The 24,939-nt window shown below is 40.5% G+C and overlaps 1 protein-coding gene across 5 annotated transcripts in view; it reads right to left on the bottom strand.

The window, feature by feature from the left end:
- Window positions 1-17,846, bottom strand: part of Obsc (Obscurin) — a 2,548,720-nt gene extending 2,530,874 nt beyond the window's left edge. For 4 of the 5 annotated variants that reach the window (XM_067772951.1, XM_067772955.1, XM_067772952.1 and 1 more), the window contains exon 1: window positions 17,342-17,846. In XM_067772951.1, the coding sequence (XP_067629052.1) occupies window positions 17,342-17,350 (9 nt within the window). In that variant the 5' untranslated portion in view covers window positions 17,351-17,846. The remainder of the gene's footprint in view (window positions 1-17,341) is intronic. The other variant, XM_067772954.1, reaches the window with a different exon arrangement.
- Between the last annotated feature and the right edge of the window lie 7,093 nt (window positions 17,847-24,939).

The following is a 24,939-nucleotide window of genomic DNA, read 5'->3' as shown; positions in this document are numbered from 1 at the left end:
TTCGTTGTACCGTGCTGCCAAAACGCAAGTACCAACCCATCGATACCAGGTACTCCAGCAGCAGTCGGACACCACACAGCCAATAGTCTATTTCAACACAACATCAGCCACTGGGACAGAGCCTTAGAAAGTCTAGGTCTAACCATCTGGTCAGGTGAGGTTGACCTAGAAATAATCAACATCTAAATCCCTCCTCATACCTACTGTCCAAGTCTCTATCGCCCTGATATCAGCACGCTAATGTGTGGCGAAACCCGTCTTATTTTTGGGGATTTCGACGCGCCCCACGACCTCTGGCATTCCAGCTTGACAGTTGACCCCAGAGGCAGGCAGTTAGCGGAGCGAATAGACAGTACGACCTTCTGCACGATAAACGGTGATGTCCCCACTCGGATATCAGGTAACTGTCACAGCTCGCCAGACATTTCCATCGCCAGCGCAGCGTCAATGTAGTTTGTGTCCAATGGCAGCCGATGCTTACTTTAGCATCCGACCACCTGCCCGTACTCTTTAAATACAGCGACCTGCAAATTTTATCACTTTTAAAAAGTGCACTTTATTAATTAAAAAAAAAAAAATAATAATAATAACTGGAAAGCTACACAACCGTCACAAATCAATCTTTTGCTGCTCTCTACATTCCGACTGATGTCGGGCAAGGTGAGCGTGCGTCCCGCAAATTCATTACTTCAGCTTCTGCACGCTTTATTCTGGCCGGAAGAATACCAGAAATCATACCGCATTTCGTGGCTGAAGCTGCAAACTTAGCAAGAGAACCTGGCGAGACAACTCGAGCCTAGAGACCCCCATATTAGGAGTCTCAACTTGGATACGATGCGGCTGATAAGTATACACAAACGTGCCAAATGGGGGGAGCATCTAAATAACTGCAACTTCTTTGCTGATGCTGGTAAACTCTGGTCAACCATCAAATCCTTGCCCAATCCAACAAAAAACAATGATAAAGTATCCATCGCTTTCTGCGATAAAGCTTATTCGGTCTTGTAGCAAGGTACGAGCGCCTTTTGTAGACAATTTATAATGCATCCTTCAGCAGACAAGCCCAGTCGTCAATAGATGGGCACATACACATAAACACGACGTGTCATTCATTTGCATCACCCAAACAGAGGTTGAAGAAGCTATCCATAAGGCCAATCCCCCTAAACCAATAGGCCCAGACGGATTAGCCATGCAAATGCTAAACATCCGGGCACTATGGGAATCAAATACTTAACGCAACCTATCGTTAAAGTCCTCTGTCGTTCCAGAACAATGGAAAATGAAGGATAGTTTCACTACTGAAGCCTGGTAAGCCCGCTAACGAGGGCGAGTCATGTCCACCGATTGCACTCCTTTCGCCAGTAGCGAAGGCATTGGAAACCATCCTGCTCCTCATTTCACGGCGAATCTTCGCCTAAGCACCCATCGACATGGCTTCTGCAAAATGCATGGGACCACCACCACGCTAAAGGCCACAAACACTCAGATAAATTACGAACCAAATCAGGGAAAGCCCGCAAAGGCATCACACGACTGTGCGCTTGTGGCACTCGACCTGCCAAAAGCTTTTGACACCCTCAATCACGGCACGCTACTCCAAGACATAAACTTTCCCCTTGTATAAAAAATTGACTGCAAATTATAAGAATGGTCGGCAAGCGTCGGTTATATTTAGGAAAGAAACCTCAAAGCCCAGGAGAATTAAACAGGGGCTACCACAGGGTGGTGTCCTATTCCCGCTTCTGTATTATATCTACATACCAAAGCTCCCTTTACCACCAAAAGGAGTGACAATCATGATATTTCCGATTTTCCGTCATCCCTGGTCAAATTTGGTTTCGTTAAAAGAATTACTATCTATTCAATTAAGATTGGTAGAACAACTACCTACGCATTAAGGGAATGTTTCGACCGCATAAAGACAGGAGTCGATCAGGAACTACAACAAAAATAACCGCTGAACCGGAAATTTGATAAGCTGGCAGGACGACGAGAGTATAACCAAAACAAAAAACTCACCAGTTTCATGACAAGTTCGCTAACCTCACAACAGTGGCCATTACCAAAGGAAGAGGCCCAACTTCTCGAAAAGGGCCTGAAGCACAATATCATGGACCAAAATAAAATAAGAAAAGGAACGGAGCAGGCGATTGACACTGCTACAACAACAACAACAAGCAGGCGATTGTAGATGCGGAGATCGCAGTATCATGGTGTTAATGAGTATTTTAAAAGGGAGTGGGCCTTAGTTCTATAGATGGACGCCTTTTCGAGATAACGCCATAAAGGTGGACCAGGGATGACTCTATAATGTGTTTGTATCATATGGGTATCAAATTAAAGCCACTAATTAGGGTTTTAAAAGAGAGTGGCCCTGAGTTGTATATGTGAAGGCGTTTTCGAGATAATGACCAAATGTGGACCAGGGTGACCCAGAACATCATCTGTCGGGTACCGCTAATTTATTTATATATGTAATACCACGAACAGTATTCCTGCAAAGATTCCAAGGGCTTTTGATTTCGCCCTGCAGAACTTCTTCATTTTCTTCTACTTTATATGGTAGGTGTTACACCCATTTTACAAAGTTTTTTCCAAAGTTATATTTTGCGTCAATAAACCAATCAAATTACTATGTTTCATGCCTTTTTTCGTATTTGGTATAGAATTATGGCATTTTTTTCATTTTTCGTAATTTTCGATATCGAAAAAGTGGGCGTGGTTATAGTCGGATTTCGGCCATTTTTTATACCAAGATAAAGTGAGTTCAGATAAGTACGTGGACTATGTTTAGTAAAGATATATCGGTTTTTGCTCAAGTTATCGTGTTAACGGCCGAGCGGAAGGACAGACGGTCGACTGTGTATAAAAACTGGGTGTGGCTTCAAACGATTTCGCCCATTTTCACAGAGAACAGTTACCTTCATAGAATCCATGCCCCTACCAAATTTCAGAATGATTGGTAAATTTTTGTTCGACCCATGGCATTAAAAGTATTCTAGACAAACTAAATGAACAAGGGCGGAGCCAAGCCCATTTTGGAATTTTCTTTTATTTTTGTATTTTGTTTCACCATATCATTATTGGAGTTGAATCTTGACCTAATTTACTTATATAAATTAACGTTTTATAGTACGTTTTATATTTTTTAAGAAGGTAGCGGACTTGTGTCCGCTTTCATATTTATTGGTTGTGATTCAACTTAAGAATAATTACAATGAATGTCTTAACTTAAAATTATGTGCCCTATTTCTTGTTATTGCCCAAAATCGAACTATTGCTGATTGTTGTTTACTGCGATCGTTGCTGACTGTTGTTTACTGTGCTTATTGCTGACTGTTGTTTGTTACAATTAAACCGATGATGAAGCATTTAATGAAGTTGCGCGTGCAGGCCGTTGGAAAGGGTCAACTTGGTAAGCGGTTGCTTAACTTATACAGTAAAGATATTAAATTTTGTGTTAAAATTTGACTTTAACATTTTTTTTTTTTAAAGTGGACGTGTTCGTAATCCGATTTTGCTAATTTTTATATAGCACATATATAGTAATAGTAGTAACGTTCCTTCCAAATTTCATCATGATATCTTCAACGAATGCCAAATTGCAGATTGCATAACTTTTAAATTACCTTCTTTTAAAAGTGGGCGGTGCCACGCCCATTGTCCAAAATTTTACTAATTTTCTATTCTGCGTCATAACTACCCTACCAAGTTTCATCGCTTTATCCGTCTTTGGCAATGAATTATCGCATTTTTTCGGTTTTTCGAAATTTTCGATATCGAAAAAGTGGGCGGTGTTATAGTCCGATATCGTTCATTTTAAATAGCGATCTGAGATGAGTGCCCAGAAACCTACATACCAAATTTCATCAAGATACCTCAAAATTTACTCAAGTTATCGTGTTAACGGACAGACGGACGGACATGGCTCAAAAAAATTTTTTTTCGATACTGATGATTTTGATATATGGAAGTCTATATCTATCTCGATTACTTTATACCTGTACAACCAACCGTTATCCAATCAAAGTTAATATACTCTGTGAGCTCTGCTCAACTGAGTATAAAAATGCAACAATATAGTAGATTCTAACATGGAACACATATTGGTCCAAATGAATCCTTCGGCTCCTCCACTGATTGCGCTACCAAAAATACACAAGCCGGACACTCCAATAAGGCCCATCATTAATTTTAAATCCGCACCATGTTACAAATGGTCCAAATATTTAAAAACGATATTGAAAAATACTCTGGAGCTAAGGAACGAATATGCAATAGTTAACGCAACAGAACTAATAGAGAAACTTGAGACCGTAGAGCTAACAAATAACACCAAATTGGTATCTTTTGACATTAAAGATTTATACCCATCAATACTACTATCCGAGACTTTGGACATAGTTAGCTCAACAATAGTTCATAATACAAAAAAAAGTGAAAAGTATGCAACTGACAAATACGTTAAGAACCACTTTACGTCAAAACTATTTTCTATTCAACAATACAATAATAGACAAACAAACGGCCTTGGAATGGGAAGCCCCACATCAGCCATTCTTATGGAAATGTTCCTGCAAAATCTGGAAGAAAAGGAGCTGAAGTCCAAATTAGGGGTGTCATTTTATGCTAGATATGTGGATGACGTAATATGCGTTTTAACTACTAATAACGAAGAGCTTGTACTGAAGTACCTCAACAAGCAGCACGAAAATATAAAATTCACAATTGAAACCGAAAAAGACGGAGGATTTAACTATCTAGACCTCACGAAAGCCAACGGCGATCGTAATAACTCAAATCGCCCCCAACAGCATAAAAATGCAGCATTATGGCTTTTGGTACATAGACTTGAAAGAACACCTCTTACAAAAGAAGCATATAAGAGAGCGCTTGAAGTAATATATAGCATTGCTGCAAGCAACGGATATAAAAAAGCACTAGTAGATAAGCTCAGAAGGACAAATGGAGTACCAAAAAGAAATAATGAAAAGGAAAATAATATCTGGACGACGATGACATATACTGGAAAAGCAACATATAAATTGGCAAACTTCTTTAAAAAATACAACATTAACACAGCGTTCAAAACACCGAACAATCTAGGGCGAAAACTAAGAACTAACACTAATTCAGAGGATCCGTTTAGTAGTAGTGCCATATACAAGCTTAGCTGCGGATGCCGACACAGTTACATAGGACAAACAGGACGGCTTCCCAAGGCAGTCGGTTCTATGCACCGGAGCGGCTCGGGATTTTCCCGACCAAGGACTGTCATTTAATGGGGTTAAATTTGTTGTGTCCCTCCCACAAATTGTCGTCCTCCCAGCAGCTCAATGCAGCGGGACTGCGCCATAATCTCCTCCTACGGGAAGGTATTGAACCCATCCCGGATCCGTCTCCTGACCCCGGTACTGAGAAATAGTTTTGCTGCGTTTTCCGAAAAAGAATCTTTTTAGGCCGGTCATACTCTTGTCAGTATGTCACGTGCTAGGGATGGTTGCATCGGACAGGTTGTTCTGGGCTAGATCCCAAAACCAGACGTCCTCTTAACTTTTACAAATCTATTGTGGCTCCTTGCTGTTCACGCCCAAGGACATCCCGTATTCTACGCCTTAGCGCCCCCTCACTACCTTCCAGCAGCTCTGCTGCTCAGCAAGCCACAACAAGTTCCCGCTGCTGCTCGCGTCCTATGGCGCCACCAGCTCATACGTCCGCTCAGACTCATAACTACAATCTCCGTAGTAGAGTGGGTAGCAATGCCGAGCATCAGCCCCCGCCCCGTCCTCTTCCCCCCTCCTTTCCGACAGTAATCGTGTAGGTCAAGGAAAGCGATTCTTAGTGCCTACCCCCTCTTGCACCATTTGCCAGCACAGAATATATATGTTTACGACATCCGCCCAAAGTAGCTCCTGCCTTGGACGGTGCCACTTTCCTAGATGTTCAGGTCTCCGCGACCGAAACCCCCCGACGGGCTTCATTGCGCCATGTTGCCAGGCCGCAAACCCAAATATACCGGGTACCCCAATACTTACCCAGGAACGTCCAGTTCCAGGGCTACAACAGCATTGCGTGCTAGCCTTTCACAACCCAAACGTAGTCAGCCGTCACTTACTCTTAGAGGGACGACGCTGCATTTCAGAATTCTGCAGTTAAACTGTAATGGATTAACTGGCAAGATCACGGAGATAGTCGATTTCACGAAGCGGCACATCATCCGTATAGCTGCGATTCAAGAGACTAAACTCACAGCAAGATCTGACCTGCAGACCCGTTCTGGGTATAATTCACACAGAAAAGATCGCGAGAGCGGAAATGGAGGCGTTCTCGCGTTTATCACACACCACTTAGTGCAATATCATATATTTGATCCCGACATCGGCCGCAGGGAAATGTCCTAGAACATCGCGGCTTATATGTCCGGTCAGGCGATGTAAACTTAGAAATCATCAACATCTACATACCTACTGCCACCTGCTGCCCCAGTGGATACCGCCCTAATTATAGCGCCTTACTCCCTGGCGATAACCGCATTATCTTAGGCGATTTCAAAGACCATCACGATCTATGGCATTCAAACTTGCAGCCGGACAGCAGGGGTGAGACGCTGGCGGATCAAATAGAAGAAACGACGTTCTGCACAATAAACGGAGAGACCCCACTCGTGTGGTAGGAAGGTGTCACAGTTTGCCAGATATATCAATCGTGAGCGCAGGACTCGTAAACTGCGTAACTGGCAGCCGATGGTAACACTAAACGCACTTTCATAAACTTTAAAAAAGGAAAGTGGGATGAATACAAATTCTTTACAGACAGCCGCTTTGCTGCCCTCCCTATTCCGACTGATGCTCGCCAAGGGGAGCGTGCTTTCCTCAAGGTCATTGAATCCACCTCATCTCACTTTACTCACGCCGGAAGAATTCCCGAAATTCGGCTCATTTTCCGGCGGAGGCCGCAAATTTAGCGAGAGAACGTGACCACAGCTCGATCCCGGTGACCCCCAAATAAGGGATATAAACCAACGCATCAGATTGCTTGTGGATGAACACAAGCGGGCGAAATGGGAGGAGCATCTAAGTAGCTGTAACCTCTCTGCCGGTGTGGGTAAGCTTTTGTCCACCGTAAAGTCCCTATAGAATCCGTCCAAACACAGTGACAAAACTTCCATCGCCTTTGGCGATAATGTGCTGTCAGATGCGAAAAAATGATGCATTCTACGGTTGACAAAGACCGAGAGCCAACAGATACGCACATAAACATAAATTCAGCGCATCCCCAGTTACCATCACCGCCAAAGAGGTTGAGGATGCCATCAGTCAAGATAAACCATCTAAAGCAGTGGGACCAGAAGGCATGGCCATGCCGATGCTTAAAAGCCTAGAAAAGGAGGGTTTCAAATATTTAGCACATGTCGTCAACCTGCCTCTGTCCACCTTTGTCATCCCCGAAAAGTGGAAAATGGCCAAGGTGCTCCCGCTATTAAAGCCTGGGAAACCAGCTAACATAGGAGAGTCATATCGCACGATATCTCTCCTATCGCCAGTAGCCAAGACGCTTTAAGCCATTTTGCTCCCCTATTTCAAAGCAAATTTGCAACTAGCCTGTCTTCAGCATGGCTTTAGAAAACTTCATAGCACAACCACCGCGCCAAATGCCATTAGCACCCAGATAAATTTCGGTTTCAATCAAAACCCCACCTTAGAACAGTACTCGTTGCGCTAAACCTATCAAAAACATTTGATACGGTCAACCATGGCCCGTTACTGCAAGACCTGGAAGGGTCTACCCTTCCCCCCAAGTTTTCAAAGGTGGACGGCGAATTATCTGGGTGGCCGGCAGGCATCGGTGCAATTTAGAAACGCAACATAAAAACCAAGAAGAAATAAACAAGGGGTGCCACAGGGTGGTGTCGTATCCCCACTTTTGTTTAACTTCTACATATCAAAGATACCTTCGCCACCAGAAGGAGTTACTATCATTTCCTAGGCTGGATGAGCTTTGCAACAAAATAAACGGCTACCTCCCTCATCTCTCCAGTTTCTTCACCTCGCGAAACCTGACATTATCACCTATTAAATCATCGGTGACCTTATTTACAACATTGACGTCCCAAATGTCGATCATTTTGAACATCCACGTCAATGGCACTACACTACCGACTGTAGTCGGTGGGACATTCGATCAGGATCTACATTTTGGTGAGCATGCAGCCGCAACTGTACCGAAAATCCAGAGCCGTAATAAAATCCTCAAATCTCTTGCTGGCAATACTTGGGAAAATATAAAGAAACGCTCATTACCACTTACAAAGCAATACGCGTCCCCGATATGGTCGCCAAGCCTAAGGACTACTCACTCGAAGAAGCTACAGGCCTGCCAAAATACTGCCCTCCCCAGAACACCATCTACATAATGAGGCAAGAATACTCACCATCAGGGAGAGAAATGAAATGCTGACCAAACAGTTCCTGTTGAATACCCAGAAACCTGGGCATCCCAACAGACATCTGATTGATGAGCCAACACCGCCCAGGGGCTTAAGGAGTCATTTCCGTAAGCATTATGAGGAAATACTGCACCTGAGAAAACAGCCGTAAAAAGCTAAAAAACACAAGCAGGTTCTCAGTGAACTCCACAAACAGGCGTCGGACTTCTATGTCCTGTACTCAAAGAACAATACCCTAAACTTGTAGAAGAGGAATGCACACTCCCTAGGGAAACGCGAGTCACTCTAGTTCAACTTCGCTCTGGATACTGTAACAGGTTAAACTCTTACCTATTCAGAACCAACCCCGACATACAAACATTATGCCCTGCTTGCAATGTGTCCCCACATGAAACCAATCATCTCTTCAATTGTGATGTGGAACCAACGCCTCTAACACCCCTCACATTATGGTCCACCCCTGTTGAAACATCAATTTTTCTTGGACTCTCGTTAGAGGATATTGATGACAATTTGTGATAGGCCACACCTATTGGGTAGGGCGAAGCACTGCTACAACAACAGCAACAGGACGGCAAAAAAAAACGAGGTTCAGAGAACACATTAGAGATTACAAAAAAAAACGGAATCCACACATTATTCCAGAGTCTAACTTCGCGAATCACATGGTGGAAAATAAATGTTCCCCAGGAAACATCAATAAAACAGTTAGGGTCTTCATATACAAGCAAAAGGCCGCCGTCTCAACGTACGCGAAAACATGGAAATCTACAAACAGAAAAATTTCGACGGCAGAATAATAAACGAGCAGATAAACACAATTTCTGACACAATAATTGAGCCTTTAATACTTGTTTACAAGAAACAAAGTAATCACAGAGGTAAAACAGACAAGCAACAAATAAACACAAAACAATAAACGCACCAAAGCAACAAACCCACAAAGAAGGTCAAACGGCTAGAATTACTTAATTTTACCTGCCTCAGTCAGCCACACAAATCGATCAGTAAGAACCTCCCTCGGTTCTGAATGAACACACAGCACATACACATAAATATACCTGCTCATATACCTACCAACTATAAATACAAGAAAAACGACAACAACAGATCAATACGAAAATCGACACTGATGAAAGCTCAACGCCAAAACCAGTTTGTCTAGTAACCAAATTTGACAAGGGATGTCGGAAAATTGTTCCAATATACATATTTATCCACCCTCTCGGAAAATCAACACAAGAAAATTAGGTACAATCATTTCTTATGCCGACGAAGTCACGATTATGGCAACGGGACCTGGCCCTTCAATGAATGAATTAGTTTCTAAAATAAACAGCTATCTCCTTTGTCGTTCTAGTTTATTCACCCCGCCCAACCTGGAATTATCGCCGGAAATATCCGCGGCTACCGGTTTACCGGCTATTCATGTGCTACGCGTCACCAGTTTGGTCGCCTGGTCTTAAAAACACATACTGGAAAAGGCTGCAGACCTGTCAAAATGCTGCAATCAGAACTTCCATGGGATGTCTCCTTATGACCCCTGAAACCCACCTACATAGTGAGGCCAAATAGCTAAACATTAAAGAGCACAACAACAAGCTGAACAGGCAGTTTTTGCTTAACTGTTACAAAGCAGGACACCCTAGCAAACAACTGCTCGTTGCAGCACTCCCACCATGTGAGTTAAGGGAATACCTCCGTAAGCACTATGATGAGATCCGTTACCTGCCAACACAGCCGTAAACGCCGTTATCAATATACAATATCGTACTCTTGCAGATGAAGAAAGCACACTACCAAGGGAGACTCGAGTCACCCTGGCCTAACTTCATCTTGGATCCTGTAACATAATAAACTCTTACTTGGTCTAGAATCAACCCCGACATGTATGTCCTGCATGCGATGTGTCCACACATGACACCAACCATTTTTTCAATTGTAATGTGAAGCCTAAGGCTCCAACATCAATCTCCCTATGGTCCGCCCCTGTTGAAACTGCCCAGTTTCCTTGGAATCCAGGTAGAGAAATTTGACGATAATTTGTAAGTGGTCGTACCCATTGACGGCCATAACCATTTAAACGGTTAAACGACATTTAACTAAGTAAGTCGTGCCCATTGAATGGGGTGAAGCACTGTTAACACAACATTAATAACAACGGCATAAACAAAGTAAGGATGATAAGAAAAAGGCAAAGGTGTCGCAATCCGGGGAAGAGGAAATCGCTGTCAGCGATGTTTCGGACGCAGATAGCGATCATAGTGTGCAGTCAGTGCCCTCGGTAAAGGAGCATTCTACTAGCCCGGACAAAAAACTAACGCTATAACGGGAGCAACGAGATAGGGAGCTTAAGAGAACCCTCTCAAAATATAGGACAGCATTAAGATATATTCAGCGCTTCGTTCTAGTGGTAGACTCAACCAACGATGAGAGCGATCGCTTGGCATAGGTCCGTGAGACAGTGGAAGAATGTCGAACGCAGTTCACGGACGAAAACTTTGCTGCCAGCATTCCTCAATTTTGTAACCGCATCAAAGAGGAAGAAGCTACGAGAGGAAAGAGGCAGCGATCGTCTTAACTTGACAAGCCTGGTTTTAAGAGGCAGAAGGAGAGCAAACGCCCCAGTCCCAGAACTGCGTCGCGAACTAGCCGGAATGACAGGAACCAAACCTCAAAATCTTCAAAGTGGATCGAAGAAAATATAAGTACTGGAAAGCTATGTAGCTCAAAAGCTGTAATACAGGAAGAGAAAGACAGTAATGGATTGAGAAACAAAGACACAAATGTCAATAAGCTAAGGGAGATAACGATCAGACTACAGCTTATTCGATGAAACTAAAGGGAGCTAACGCTGAGACACCGGTTTTCATCATGAAGAAGATGAACGAAGTTGCGCAGCAGTCCCCGACTGTGGCACTACTAGATTGCAGCAACCCAATGGGCAGATGTCAACCGAAAGGTGGAGATCGATAAAAGGGGAGCTGATTTGTATTATGCTTAAAATGATGCATGATGCCCCAAATAAACCGCTACTAGCCTTCGAAATAGCTGGTTGGCACAATGGGGCTAAATTGATGACTTGCACTAACAACGCAACTTTATAATGGACGCTGGGATTTGTTCCTTCAATAAAAGAAGGCGCAAGGTTGAAGGTGGTGGAGAGAGCACCGATCCCCAACATGCCAAAGGCCAAGATTTCTATACCCTGACACGGGGTGCCTGAGCTATGTTTTAACTCGAACTCAAGCCACCTCAAATTTTTTATGGATTTCTAGTTTGTGATCTAAAATATGTAAGCTTACCAACAAAAATTTGCGAACATTTTCTGAACCCCTTTTGAGAAAACTGCATTTTAGTCCATCAATATGTAAAATCTATTGCATTTTTTTACGGTTTGTAGATCTAGTCGGTCACATAAACCCTACGTACTGATAATCTCCAATATACCCCATACTGGATTAAGAGGCCAGAAACCCTCATTTCATAGGTTGATTCATATATTGGTCTATTACTTTATTTCTGTTTGGTCTACAAACAAAACGTGTATGTCATCAGAAAAGGGGCATTTTTGCGACTCCAAAAAAGTATAATTTGTAAACTTATATGAGAAATGTCAGAGAAACATTACAAAATATATCGAAAATTCAACGTAGTGCATCACTTGTTCACTTTGTATAACGGTTTTCTTTACTTTTTTCACGCGCCCAACGCTTTTATTTAATTGTCTGATCAACGCCCTAGATTGATGAGGAGTGCGATGACTACTACCTAGGACCTACCTAATTATTTTACAGGTTTTAGTATTATTATTACTTAATGTAAATATTGTTTTCAATAAAACCGTTTAACTTAAAAAAAATTTATTATTTTATTTAAAAACTAAGTTGGACTTGCGTTAATTTATACTCTTGGCGAGATGTGCTGCAATTTGTAGGTCTGGTCAAGCACATAAATCCCACGTACCTTTTTTTGTGTTTTCATATGAAATCGATCTCGATCCCTACGCCACCTAGTGGTGATTTTTTTCATAGGTCGCTTTCTATTCGTGTAATTAATATGTGTTCCCAATATGAGCCAAATCGGACCACAAATACGATTTTTTTTTAATATCTCGATCCCTGTGCCACCTAGCGGAGTTTTTTTCTTATTATTGCATTGTCATCGGGTTCTGAACTATATTCCAAGTTTCAAGCTTGTAGCTTATCGGGAACTTACTTATATTTTAATTACAAAATTCGTTCACAACGGCCTTGCAGCCGGCCGGCCAGTCATAGATAAAACCGTTTAAAAAAGCGTTTATCCGGTCTAGTGACCGCTCAGTAGAATCTTTATTTTTTGACTGAACTATTACGAAGTTTAGATCTTACAACTAAACTTAGCTTAGCAGTAGCTTTTGCTGGCGTTTTAGTTGGTGTTGTTATTTTGTTTTAAGTACAATTACTGACTGCGCTTTTGGTAATTGGTGTAAAGTATTGCGAATTTTGAGCTTCCGTTCTAATTTAGTTTTGAGTTTAAGTTCTTGACTTCGCGTCTGCAACTTTGAGGAAATAATTTTGCAACAGTCGTTGCATATCCGCTGCATTTGCATTATTGTTGTTGCAATTTTTAGGTGTAAACATATATGTTAACATATATGTTCACTCCTAAATAATTTAGGCTTCCGCTTAAGTACAAGATGATGCACTAAAATGCAGTTTTCTCAAAAACCGTTCGGGATATTTTCGTAAAATTTTATTTCTGACCTTATTTTGGCTCACAAAATATACCAACACGGGATTGGAAGGCACTTCATGTATCCTGACGCGTGGAGAGGGCCAGTATTACATCCTGTAAATTAATAAGGAATCAGAGGATCTGGTGCACTAAAAATTTGGGAAAATGTCCTGGGGCGCAGGTAGCTGTTTTATGCGCCATGAAAATAACCACAATAAACTAAAAGCAGGGGAGGTGGAAAAGGACATGGAGAACCTGAAAAAAGCGTCAAATGACGAGGGGAAGGCGCAGTGGCAGAGGTGCACAAAGGGCCTCGAGGTCCTGGAAGTAGCAGAAAAAGACATGGGCATAGGTGTAGGTTTTGGAAGTGGACAAACCGTTCAATGATGCTGCGAGTCTAACAAAGACGCTTCGAGCAGAGAAGGGAGAAACGGACGTCCAGGGGAAAAATCCATTGTGTGGGCATAGTGGCGGAGAATTTGGAGAGAGACAAACAGCTCAATGGCGCTGCGAGTCTTATAGATAAAACTTCAACACAGTAAAGTGGCATCGAGCTCGTTCCTTCTGACTCTTGAGGAGAGTTCGTTTGATGTGGCGCTGAAACAGGATCCATGGCACTCATCTAGAGGGAAGGTTTCTGGACTCAGCGCTAAAGATTTCAATGTTTATTACGCAAAGGCGGAGAGCAGGGTTAGCGCTGCAGAGTCATGGTAAGGAAGCACCTATACGCGTATATACCATCCACATAACTTCAGTATCGAAAACCTAGCGGTGGTTGGCATTCTGCTCCACGACCCCTAACGTTGAAGCCCAACCAGATTAGTTCACAAGGCTGGTGCATCCAGAAGGGTGCAGAGGACGGCTTGTCGTAAGCGCGGATGCTAATGCGTATCGCAGCATACTTATAAGTTAGGCGTTGCCAGTAACAGAAGATGTAGGAAGTGCGAGCAGCAGGAGGAAATGGTTGTACACGTTTTGTGTTCGTGTCCTGTGTTCGTCAGGTCAAGGCTCCAGCTATAAGGGGTGGCAGAGTTTCCAGATGTCGAGGCAGTAAATAAGCTATATCCCAGAAAACGCCTAGTATTTTATTTGTTCGTCAAACAAATTCTGGTAACACTATGGACACATTCAGCCTATGTGAGCTCTTTATTGACCGGCCACACCCTAGTTACAGCGTTCCAAAATTCTCAAACAATGAAGTTTCTAGGCGTGAATAAATTATTGTAACCAAGTGTTAAATACATATTGCGACGAATATTAGTATCACTAATTTGATACTAAGTAAATAAAAGCCCAACAACAATAAGCAAACTGCCACTCTTGTATACATCAAATCAATCATCATTTACCCACATACATACAAGGCAACGAAGAGATAACTCACACACAGATGTAGTCATCAGCTGAAGTGTTATTCATCCATACACACGCATATGGAGGTCTAGACTTTTTGCGAATGAAACAACGGAGGGTATATGCGTATTAAGCAACGAAGAGTCTAAAAGCAGCGCAAGCTGAGTAGTCAGAAATCAGTTTTGATTTAAGCACGCTATTGGTTGTGAAGTATAAGTGTTATTGTGAAGTACTTTCAAAGTAGTCTAATAAAGACCATTTTGCATTATTGAATATTAGAGTTATTTATTCAACAGTTTAGCGATTCGAACGTCAGCAGAAGGTTTGGAAAAAATGGAATTCGCGGAGGCCTTTATATGTATATTGGGTTGGGTCGATTTGTATGGACGAAAGTTAACCGATATCGCGCTATCGATTTTTCGATAGGATTTGGGCTCAGGAAAAAAAGTTCCACTACGCATACCAAGAAAATAATTTTCGAGCCTGCGAAAAAAAGTCGATTTTTCGACCAAAATTTTTCTAAATCTCCATAAAAGAATTTTTTTTGAACTGCATTTACCGATTTTGCATTTGCCAATTGACACGAAAAAAAATACATAAAAAATGATTTGGAGCCTTGAAAATGAAATGAAATGCTAAAAAATTTATGAAATTTCGCAGGCTCGAAAATTATTTTTTTTAATAACGCGTGGTGGAACTTTTTTTCCTGAGCCCAAATCCTATCGAAAAATCGATGGCGCGATACCGGTTAATAAATTGGCATAGTCTAATGTATTTATAAATATATATATTGTTTTAATCATGGCATAACATTTTAAAAATATTTGTCCTCTTCGCCATGCCCCCTTTGACCTGCCATTCAGTCATTATTTAAATACCAGAATAGTACAGTTCTACTGCTGGTATCCGCCATTGGTAATTGGTTTCGAAAGATATCTACAAATGTCCAATGATACAATGGCTACTATAGATTTTATAACCAAAAAAGTGTGCCAGATGGAACGTCCGTAAAATAAATGTTTTTTATAAAGTTTTGTGAGAGAGAGTATGCGGTTTTATGCTTTTTTGCACATAAATGCATGCATATATATTGGGTTGGGTTGATTTGTATGGACGAAAGTTAACCTATATCGCGTCATCGATTTTTCGATAGGATTTGGGCTCAGGAAAAAAGTTCCACTACGCATACCCAAAAAAATAATTTTCGAGCCTGAGAAAAAAGTCGATTTTTCGACCAAAAATTTTCTGAATCTCCATAAAAGAATTTTTTTTGAACTGCATTTACCGATTTTGCATTTGCCAATTGACACGAAAAAAAATACATAAAAAAAGATTTGGAGCCTTGAAAATGAAATAAAATGCATAAAAAATTGATGAAATTTCGTAGGCTCGAAAATTATTTTTTGGGTATGCGTGGTGGAACTTTTTTTCCTGAGCCCAAATCCTATCGAAAAATCAATGGCGCGATATCGGTTAATAAATCGGCACAGTCTAATGTATTTATAAATATATATATTGTTTTAATCATGGCATAACATTTTAAAAATATGTGTCCTCTTCGCCATACCCTCTTTGACCTGCCATTCAGTCATTATTTAAATACCAGAATAGTACAGTTCTACTGCTGGTATCCGCCATTGGAAATTGGTTTCGATAGATATCTACAAATGTCCAATGATACAATGGCTACTATAGATTTTATAACCAAAAAAGTGTGCCAGATGGAACGTCCGTAAAATAAATGTTTTTTATAAAGTTTTATGAGAGAGAGTATGCGGTTTTATGCTTTTTTGCACATAAATACATGCATATATATTGGGTTGGGTCGATTTGTATGGACGAAAGTTAACCTATATCGCGTCATCTATTTTTCGATAGGATTTGGGCTCAGGAAAAAAAGTTCCACTACGCATACCCAAAAAAATTATTTTCGAGCCTGTGAAAAAAAAGTCGATTTTTCGACCAAAATCCTTCTAAATCTCCATAAAAGACATTTTTTTTTTTTCAAAAAACTGCATTTGCCAATTGACACGAAAAAATACATAAATAAAAAAAAATGATTTGGAGCCTTGAAAATTAAAAAAATGCATAAAAAATTTATGAAATTTCGCAGGCTTGAAAATTATTTTTTTGGATATGCGTAGTGGAACTTTTTTTCCGGAGCCCAAATCCTATCGAAAAATAGATGGCGTGATATCGGTTAATAAATCGACCCAGTTTAATATATACATATGTATGTCTTTAGGTTCCTTCTAAAATTTTGTACTTACTCAACTTGTCAGTACGGAAATAATTGTTATTTTGCGTGATTATACATGATGTACATAAACTTTCTAAAGGAATTGTTTCCTTTTTACTAGCCAAGTAGCTGAAAAATATAAAATAGGTAAACCCTCCGACTGATCCGTTAAGATTGCCATATCAAATCCCGAAAATTACGGGATCACGAAAAGAGTCCCTAGTACTAACATACATGTAGACATGCTTTATTGAAATGTGTTCGCCGTTATTATACTTTGCAAATACATTGCCTTGGATGATAAAGCCAGAAACATGAAAAACATGAAAAACCAAAACGTTGGAAAATCTCCTTTTAAAGTTTATTGATTTCGAAAAATGCATATATTTAGAACATTCACCTAACTTAAGCATTACAAAAGTGCGATTTCCGTTTATGCCTGGTTCTCGGAATTTCAATAATTTAATTCAATGGTCAATCCAGTAAATTATTAAAATCCAAAAAAGGCACATTTATGCTTCTGGTATACACAATATTAACTTTTTTATATTTGATATGTCAGTTTATTTATTCTTAATACTCACACTTTCCATTTTCCTTTTTGTTTTTATTATTCACGTCTAAACGGCACGAACCACATTTTACTTGTACAATATTCGTTAAACTGTAAACCTCAAAGACCGTTGTTATAGTTGAATTCAGAATTTTGTAGACACAAAATGTTGCATAATAAACCTTGCGAAAAATCTTATTTGCAAATTTTTTAAAAGATCACCAAGGCAAGCATTTCAGTTCGTTGCGCGTCATATGTAAAATTTCACTTGATAAAATTGTTCTTGTTAAATTTTTTATTATATTGTAGGTTTTCGATTTAAAATGTTTTTATTGTACTGAAATCCACTGACCGAATTATTTTTTAATCGCAAGTGGAAATATTCGCGATAAGGCAAACGTGCACAGTGCAATGAAAAAACATACATATGTATGTATATTACAGGTCCTCTTTAGATGTCTATTTTTATAACCACGAACACTGTTTACCAATGCAGCTATTCATTCTCATACATTTTCATTGCGCTTCGTTCGATATCATTGTGGGAACTGTTTTTAAAATCGTTCAAACGGCATAAAAGATTTGGGTGACATTTGATGTATCAACGTAGGGACGCAAAGAACTTTCTATCAAAAAATATAGCCATACATGCATGTCGGAAAAACGGTTTCGGTTGATATTTTTGGATTTCCTTGTTCTCCCAGTTCTCGGAGATCTCGGAGAAGATAAATGCTGTATACTCCTCAAATAATTTTCGCACTGGAGAGCTTTAACATACCGAAGATTTGAAACATATGCATTATTTCTCTGTAAGAGTAGCTGGCTGATATATGAACCCCGGTACGAAGCAGAAGAAAATTTACTATATTTAAAAAAAAAACGATTGTTATTTTTATACCTTTCATGCCCATGAAATTGTATATTAACTTTGGTCCGATGTTTGTAACGTTGAGAAATATAGAAGATAGACTCACCATTAAGTATACCGTATTGATCAAGGCGACGAACTGAGGTGATATAGCCATGTCCGTCTGTCCGTCTGTCTGTTTGAACACAAACTAGTCCCTCAAATTTTGAGATATCTCAATGAAATTTGGCACAAGGATGTATTTTTGTATTATATTAGACATTTGTCGGATCCGGTAGGATCGGACCACTATAACATATATCTCCCATACAACCGATCGTTCAGATAAGATGATTTTGGTTATTCCTGCCGCAATTTAAAAAGTATAAACGTAAAACTCTGTGATATATATTCTAATATATCATAGAAGATATCCTGAGCTATACATAGTATATATCCCATACAACCGATCGTTCAGATAGAAAGGTTTTTGGCCATTTCCCCCTTTGTTTCCAATACAAAAACGTTAAACTTGGTGATATATATTCTAATATATCATAGAAGATTTCCTGTAAAAATCATTTCGATCGGAGCTATATATATTATATATCCCATGCAACCGATCGTTCAGATAGAAAGATTTTTGGCAATTTCTCCCTTAATATCCAATATAAAAACGCTAAACTTTGTGATGTTTATTCTAATATATCATAGAAGATTTCATGAAAAAATCATTTCGATCGGAGCTATATATATTATATATCCCATACAACCGATCGTTCAGATCGAAAGATTTTTAGCCATTTATCCCTTAATTTCCAATATAAAAACGTTAAACTTTGTGATATTTATTCTAAACATCATTGAAGATTTCCTGAAAAAATCACTTTGATCGGAGCTATATGTATATAGTATATACCTATCCCATACAACCGATCGTTCAGATAGAAAGATTTTTGGCAATTTCTCCCTTAATTTCCAATATAAAAACGTGAAACTTGGTGCTATATATTCTAATATATCATAGAAGATTTCCTGCAAAAATCATTTCGATCGGAGATATATATAATATATATCCCATACAACCGATCGTTCAGATAAGGGGGTTTTTTTCCATTTTTTATTTTATATTTATCTTAAAAATCGTTTAGGTATGTACATCTATATATTTTTTATTTTATACATCCGATTATTTGGAGATTACGAACGGGATAAGATTATTATTGTTCAGCCCCATTCATGAAAGGTATGAAGTCTTCGGCACAGCCGAAGACAGTCCCATCCTTACTTGTTTTTTTTTTATAATTTTATCAAACTTATCTTTAGTTTTGCTAACATGTAAATAAAAAATGTATTGCAATAGCTAAATTTTGCTTTTCAAAATTTTTATGCAAATATGAGCATTTCTCTTAAAATCGGCGTAATATATGTAAGTGAATTAGTGCGGCTTTTGGCACTAAAATATTTTGATGGAGAGGAAAAAAACTTCAAAGAATTTGAAATAAAACAAGTAGGGAAGTCTAAGGGAACACACACTTATAAAAGATATTTCTCTTATAAGAAATATTTCTCGTTATAAAAAAATAAGTTTAACGAATTTTTTCACTATATGTCAATTCTTCTTCGAGGCGTAGCTCACGAAATGCTTGAAATTAATTTTTTTTAATTAGTTGGAACAACGCCAAGTGGTTAATATTGCAAATTGTTGCATTCATTCATATCACATTTCATTTCAAGAGTTAAAATCATTGATATTAAGTTATTTTAGCACAGGACTACTTCGTTCTCTTACGATTCTTTTTAAGATCATTTATAAAAGCGGGCATGGCCTTTAACCAATTTCATTCATGTTTAGGTGGAATATTTACAGTTTAGGTTAGGTTGAAGTCGCTGCACGAGCGCACACCTAGGCCAGTGATATCAGCCCCGTTGTAATACTACGAAAATACACCATTACCGTTCCTCTTCGACCCATTCTGAGGATCTGATAAAACTGCCAGGTCCTTGACTTCATGATCCACAACCTGGCTCAAGTTATCTAGAAATGGAGCACCCAGAAACACTGCCGTGCGCCACTTAGTGCTGGCAGCTGCAGATGAGTTGAGCCGCTGTTTCCTCCTCCACATCCACTTTACAACCCCTGCAGCAGCGACGATAAGGCACTCGTAACCTTTCTGCAAGCCTGCTTTTAAGGCAATACCCTATTAGTGTCCTTACATTTTTGGAAATTGTATCCCTTCTTAGGTTGTACACGTGGCGGGATATTTTAGGATCCCATTTTGCCCAGGATTCCTGCGATGTCCGACACCCCGGCGTTTGTAGCCATCTTTCGTCGGGTTGACGGTGGATGTGTTTTTTATCATAAGCTTGCATATGGCCAGGGGTATACCAAAACGTTCTTGGCGGGGAAGAATCTGTCTGGTCGGACCCTGCCTAGCGAGTTCATCTGCAATGCAATTTTCCTCGATGTCCCCAAACCGCGTCTCATAACTATAGGACTCATTTTTCCTTAGAGAACTAACTGCTGAGAAAGTTTTGGGACGAGCAATAGAAATTTAAAAATAAATTATCCTACAGTTGCTGGCGAGGACTCTACGGTCTAATAATCCCGATATCTTTCCCATGGGATTTAGGTCGGGCGAACAAGCTGGCCAATCCAAAACATTCACTCTATTATCAGAAAAATGTTTGCCTGGCGACTGACATGTATGGGTGTATAGTTCTGCTGAAAAGTCCACGGTTTTTCACTATTTGCTCGTAAAAAGGGAAGAAGACAGCATTGAAGTACATTAACTCAAATTGAACTCTTCATTTTTGAGCTCACAAACTGCAGCTCTAGTACGTCGTCGCCTGTAAATGCTCCCCAGACCATCAACGACCCAGCTCCAAAATTTCTCTTTGAAAAAATTTGGGGCTCCTCGAAATCTCTCCAATCTCCTTTATTTAAACTTCCCTACTTGAGACCAGTCCTTTTGCATATGATTCTTGGCAAATTCAATGCGAGCGTTTTTATGTATTAATTCCTCAACTAGCGATTAACCGTTTAAACGGTTATGGGAGTTTAAATCGTTTAAAGTTTAAATCGTTTTCCACCTGGTCCTTCCAGCGGAGTGGGGGCCGCCCTCTACCTTTGCTTCCATACGAGGGTTCCGATAGAAACACTTTCTTGGTCGGAGCGTCATATTTCATTCGCATAACATGGCCTAGCCAGTGCAGCGGTTGCGTTTTAATTCGCTGGACTATGTTGATGTCTGCGCATAGTTGCTGCAGCTCATCGTTAAATCTTCTTCGATACTCGCCATCGCCAACACGTAGATGTCCATAAATCTTTCGAAGAACTTTTCTCTCGAACACTCCCAGACCCGTTTTATCTGATTTTGTCATGGTCCATGCTTTTGCATTTTTATGTCGCTTTGTTAAAAAAGGAGCAATCTTCTGGTTTTGGCGGCAAATATTTGGAGCTTCTTGAAGAACCCCCCATATTGTTGATTTGATTACGCTTTTCCTCACGTGTGTCGCCGATTTTGAACAGATGAGCGAGGAGTTGCTGCCGTTTGTTATTATTTTTCAAATCTTTTCCAAATAATCCGAAATCTAAATCTTTTCTTATTGTACTCCGCTGTATTTAATAAAAAGTTGCTCACAACTTTGCGACTCCTATAATTTTTTTGGCAATTTCACTAATTTTAAATTTTTTGTTCCTTCAAAACCGGAAGTTTGCCTCTTTCGGTTTCAGTTTATTTTGTTCAACGTGGCATTTTTGTCACCGGTGGCTCAGATTTATACGTACAAAAAGGAAGAAGTTCGTTAAGAAGCTACTTTTCCCTTAGAGAGTAATTTTCGAACTGAGTGCTATAGTTATGAAACTATTTTATAAGCACAATCTAGGAAGTATTTTGATTTTTTATAACGATCAATTCAATGCGAAATTCAAAAATTGGTGGCTGAAATGTGTGTCAAAAATGACAGTTTTAAATCAAGAGGCCGACGTCTCAACGTACTCGAAAACATGGCTCTATAAACAGAAAGCATTCGGCGGTAGAATAATAAACGAACAGACAAACACAATTTCTGACATAATATTTGAGCCTTTAAAACTTGTTTACAAGAAATAAGGTAATCACACAGATACAACAGAGAAACACACAACAACACCTAAACACAAAACAACAAACGCACCAAAGCAACCAACCCAAAAAGAAGGTCAAACTACTAGAATTACTGACTTTCAATTGCCTCAGTCAGCCACATAAATCGATCAGTAAAAACCACCTTCGGTTCTGAATGAGCACACAGCACATACACAAAAATGCGTGGTGGCAACGACGCGCACCCACGTATTTGTTAAAGATTAGTTAAGGCGAAAAAAGGGGAAGAAAATAAAAACACCAAAAAGGTTTCGTATTAATAAAAAAAGAATTCACAGTGTTTTTTTATTCAATGTATATAAATACAACAAGTATTAAGGAAAATGTTAACAAATGTTGTGGAAAGTGATATATATGTAATAATAATTTTGAAAATTTGAACTTACGTGAACGGGCGATTACGTGTACCTTTGCTGGCTGCTGGATTCAAAGGGGACGAGCCTCTTTGCGACATGAGCCGATGAACCCGAGATACAGCTCCTTCGTTGGGTTTCCCGGCAACAAAGTTGCTATACCGCGGGCTCACAGCGGTAAAAATCTAAGATACATGCGTACTACCACTCACACATGCCTGTGTGTATTAGTGATCACAAGCATAAGTGGGTGGTAGTAAACGAAGGAAAATAACTAAGAAAATTATGTTACGAGGGAGGGGAGATATATTTAGGCCTGTGGCCTAAACATACCGGCCCCCTTGCCGCAAGCAACAAAGAAAACATTAAAAAAAGGGGATGCCACGTGATCGCACGTCCAGTAAGGCGGTGTAATGAAAGAAGGCAGTGCAGATGCGGACTCCAAGCACTGCACGCCAGATGGTTGACCTCACGTTTCGCTCTCCTGTGGAAAAAGAAAAGAAGTTATTAGATATATGTACGTGGTTTTAAATTCCGTGCATATTTACTTAAATATATATAAGATGGCGCATTTGTGAGGCGTGAAGTCGGATATTTATTTTTGGCAGGCTCCCGAGACCACCAACCCGAACACGGTCGGTTGGGTTAGGAGACCGCCAACTGTCGATGCCGGTGTACCGCTCACCATCATTTCGGCGTAAATCTCAGCGCCGAGTGTATGCCGTATCGGTGATGAGCGGTAGAATTGCGGATCTGCCAGCCGCATGAACTCAAAGGGCGCGGCAATCTTGGGGTCCACATTGGACAGTGGACTCAAACGGAAATGGCTTTCGACGACGGCTGCTTGGGTTGTTATGCGTGTCGATGCTCCGAATTTGCCGTGCAGTATGAGGGTGCATTCTCCATGCCCTTGGCGCTCCAATTGTAAGTCGCGTACCAGCTCCGCATCGACGATCGTGCTGGTGGCGAAGGGATAAATAATGGCCCGAACCAGGTGTAAATGCCCACGCGATTCGATTCGTACGATGGCCGTTGGCGCAATGGGCACGAAAGGCCGCATGATGGGAGATGGTGTAGCCTGGAGCAGCCGCCCTGTCCGGAAGCCTTCCGGCGTGTCGCGCGTTAGCTTCATTGTACTTTGGGCTTCAAGAGAGTATGGCGTCGATTTCTTTCGCCGTTGCTGCCTTGCGAGTTTGGACGATTTAGCTGAGTTTCGATGGGGTCCGACCTCACGGTGCCGCCAATTATTTTGTTGGTTTCGAGGTTTGTGTGCTTTCGCCGCGCTTCTTTCATGCTGTAAAAGCGGCCGGAAAATGCGCATCCCATGATATACCGTTGACGGTCTTGTCTCCGTTTTGCTCGCTCTTCCTCCATTTTCGCTCTCTCTTCCTCCATTTCCTCTTCCTCCACCTGCTGAGCCCAGGATTTAGCCGGCGCCGAGAGGTTGATCGACAACGCATCGTCGGACGTGTATTCGCCGTTTGTGGTCGTCTCGTCGCTTACCGGTCGACGCTCATCTAAATGAAGCGTGGTGTGGTGCTTCTCTTGGCACCACTTGCAGTGATACTTGCTGTTACATTTGTCCACGCGGTGGAAAGGAGACAGACAGTTTGGACAGTACTTATGCAGAAGTACTGCCCGCAACCTCTCTTCTGGGGATTTTTTTCGATATTCGGCACAGATCCTAAGGCTATGATCCCTGCCGCAGAGCTGGCAAGCAACGTCGAAACGCTTTGCGCCTCCCTCTGACTTGGCCAATAAGGTTTGGTAACGGGTCATGATCTGAAAGAATATTGGTATCATTGATCATGCCCAAATTGAGGTTAGCGGAATGTTGTTTGGGTGGCGTAAACAAAAAAAAGTATCTCTAATATATTTTTGCAGAAGAAAAAAAAACATTTTATTGAAATAAAATTTAATTGAAATAAAAAATTAAAGGCCATAAGTAAACACTTATGCGCGCAAAGAAAGGAAGAAAAAACGGATTTAGCACGCATCCAAGCGATGTGGCTGTTGCTTTAGCGCCTTTATACCTTTTATAATTTGATTTTTGTCGGTAGATGTCACAGAAGTAGTCCTAAAATTTATTTTTGATTTGTGGTGAACTTTGTTTTCACAACAAGTGGCCTGCCACCACACGGAACGGTTAGAAACCTGGCTGAAAAGGTATTACAGAGTTGCACTTCCACCATTCAACGTTATTTTTGACGTGTATTGTCGATAATGTTGAGATTCGTGGAATTAAGTATTTTATGATATGTAGATATGTAATACGCGACAA

The sequence above is a fragment of the Eurosta solidaginis genome, chromosome 3 (genome assembly GCF_040869045.1).
Source record: "Eurosta solidaginis isolate ZX-2024a chromosome 3, ASM4086904v1, whole genome shotgun sequence".
Lineage (NCBI taxonomy): Eukaryota > Metazoa > Arthropoda > Insecta > Diptera > Tephritidae > Eurosta > Eurosta solidaginis.
The sequence above is the reverse complement of the archived record's forward strand: the minus strand, read 5'-3'. Positions and strand labels throughout refer to the sequence as shown.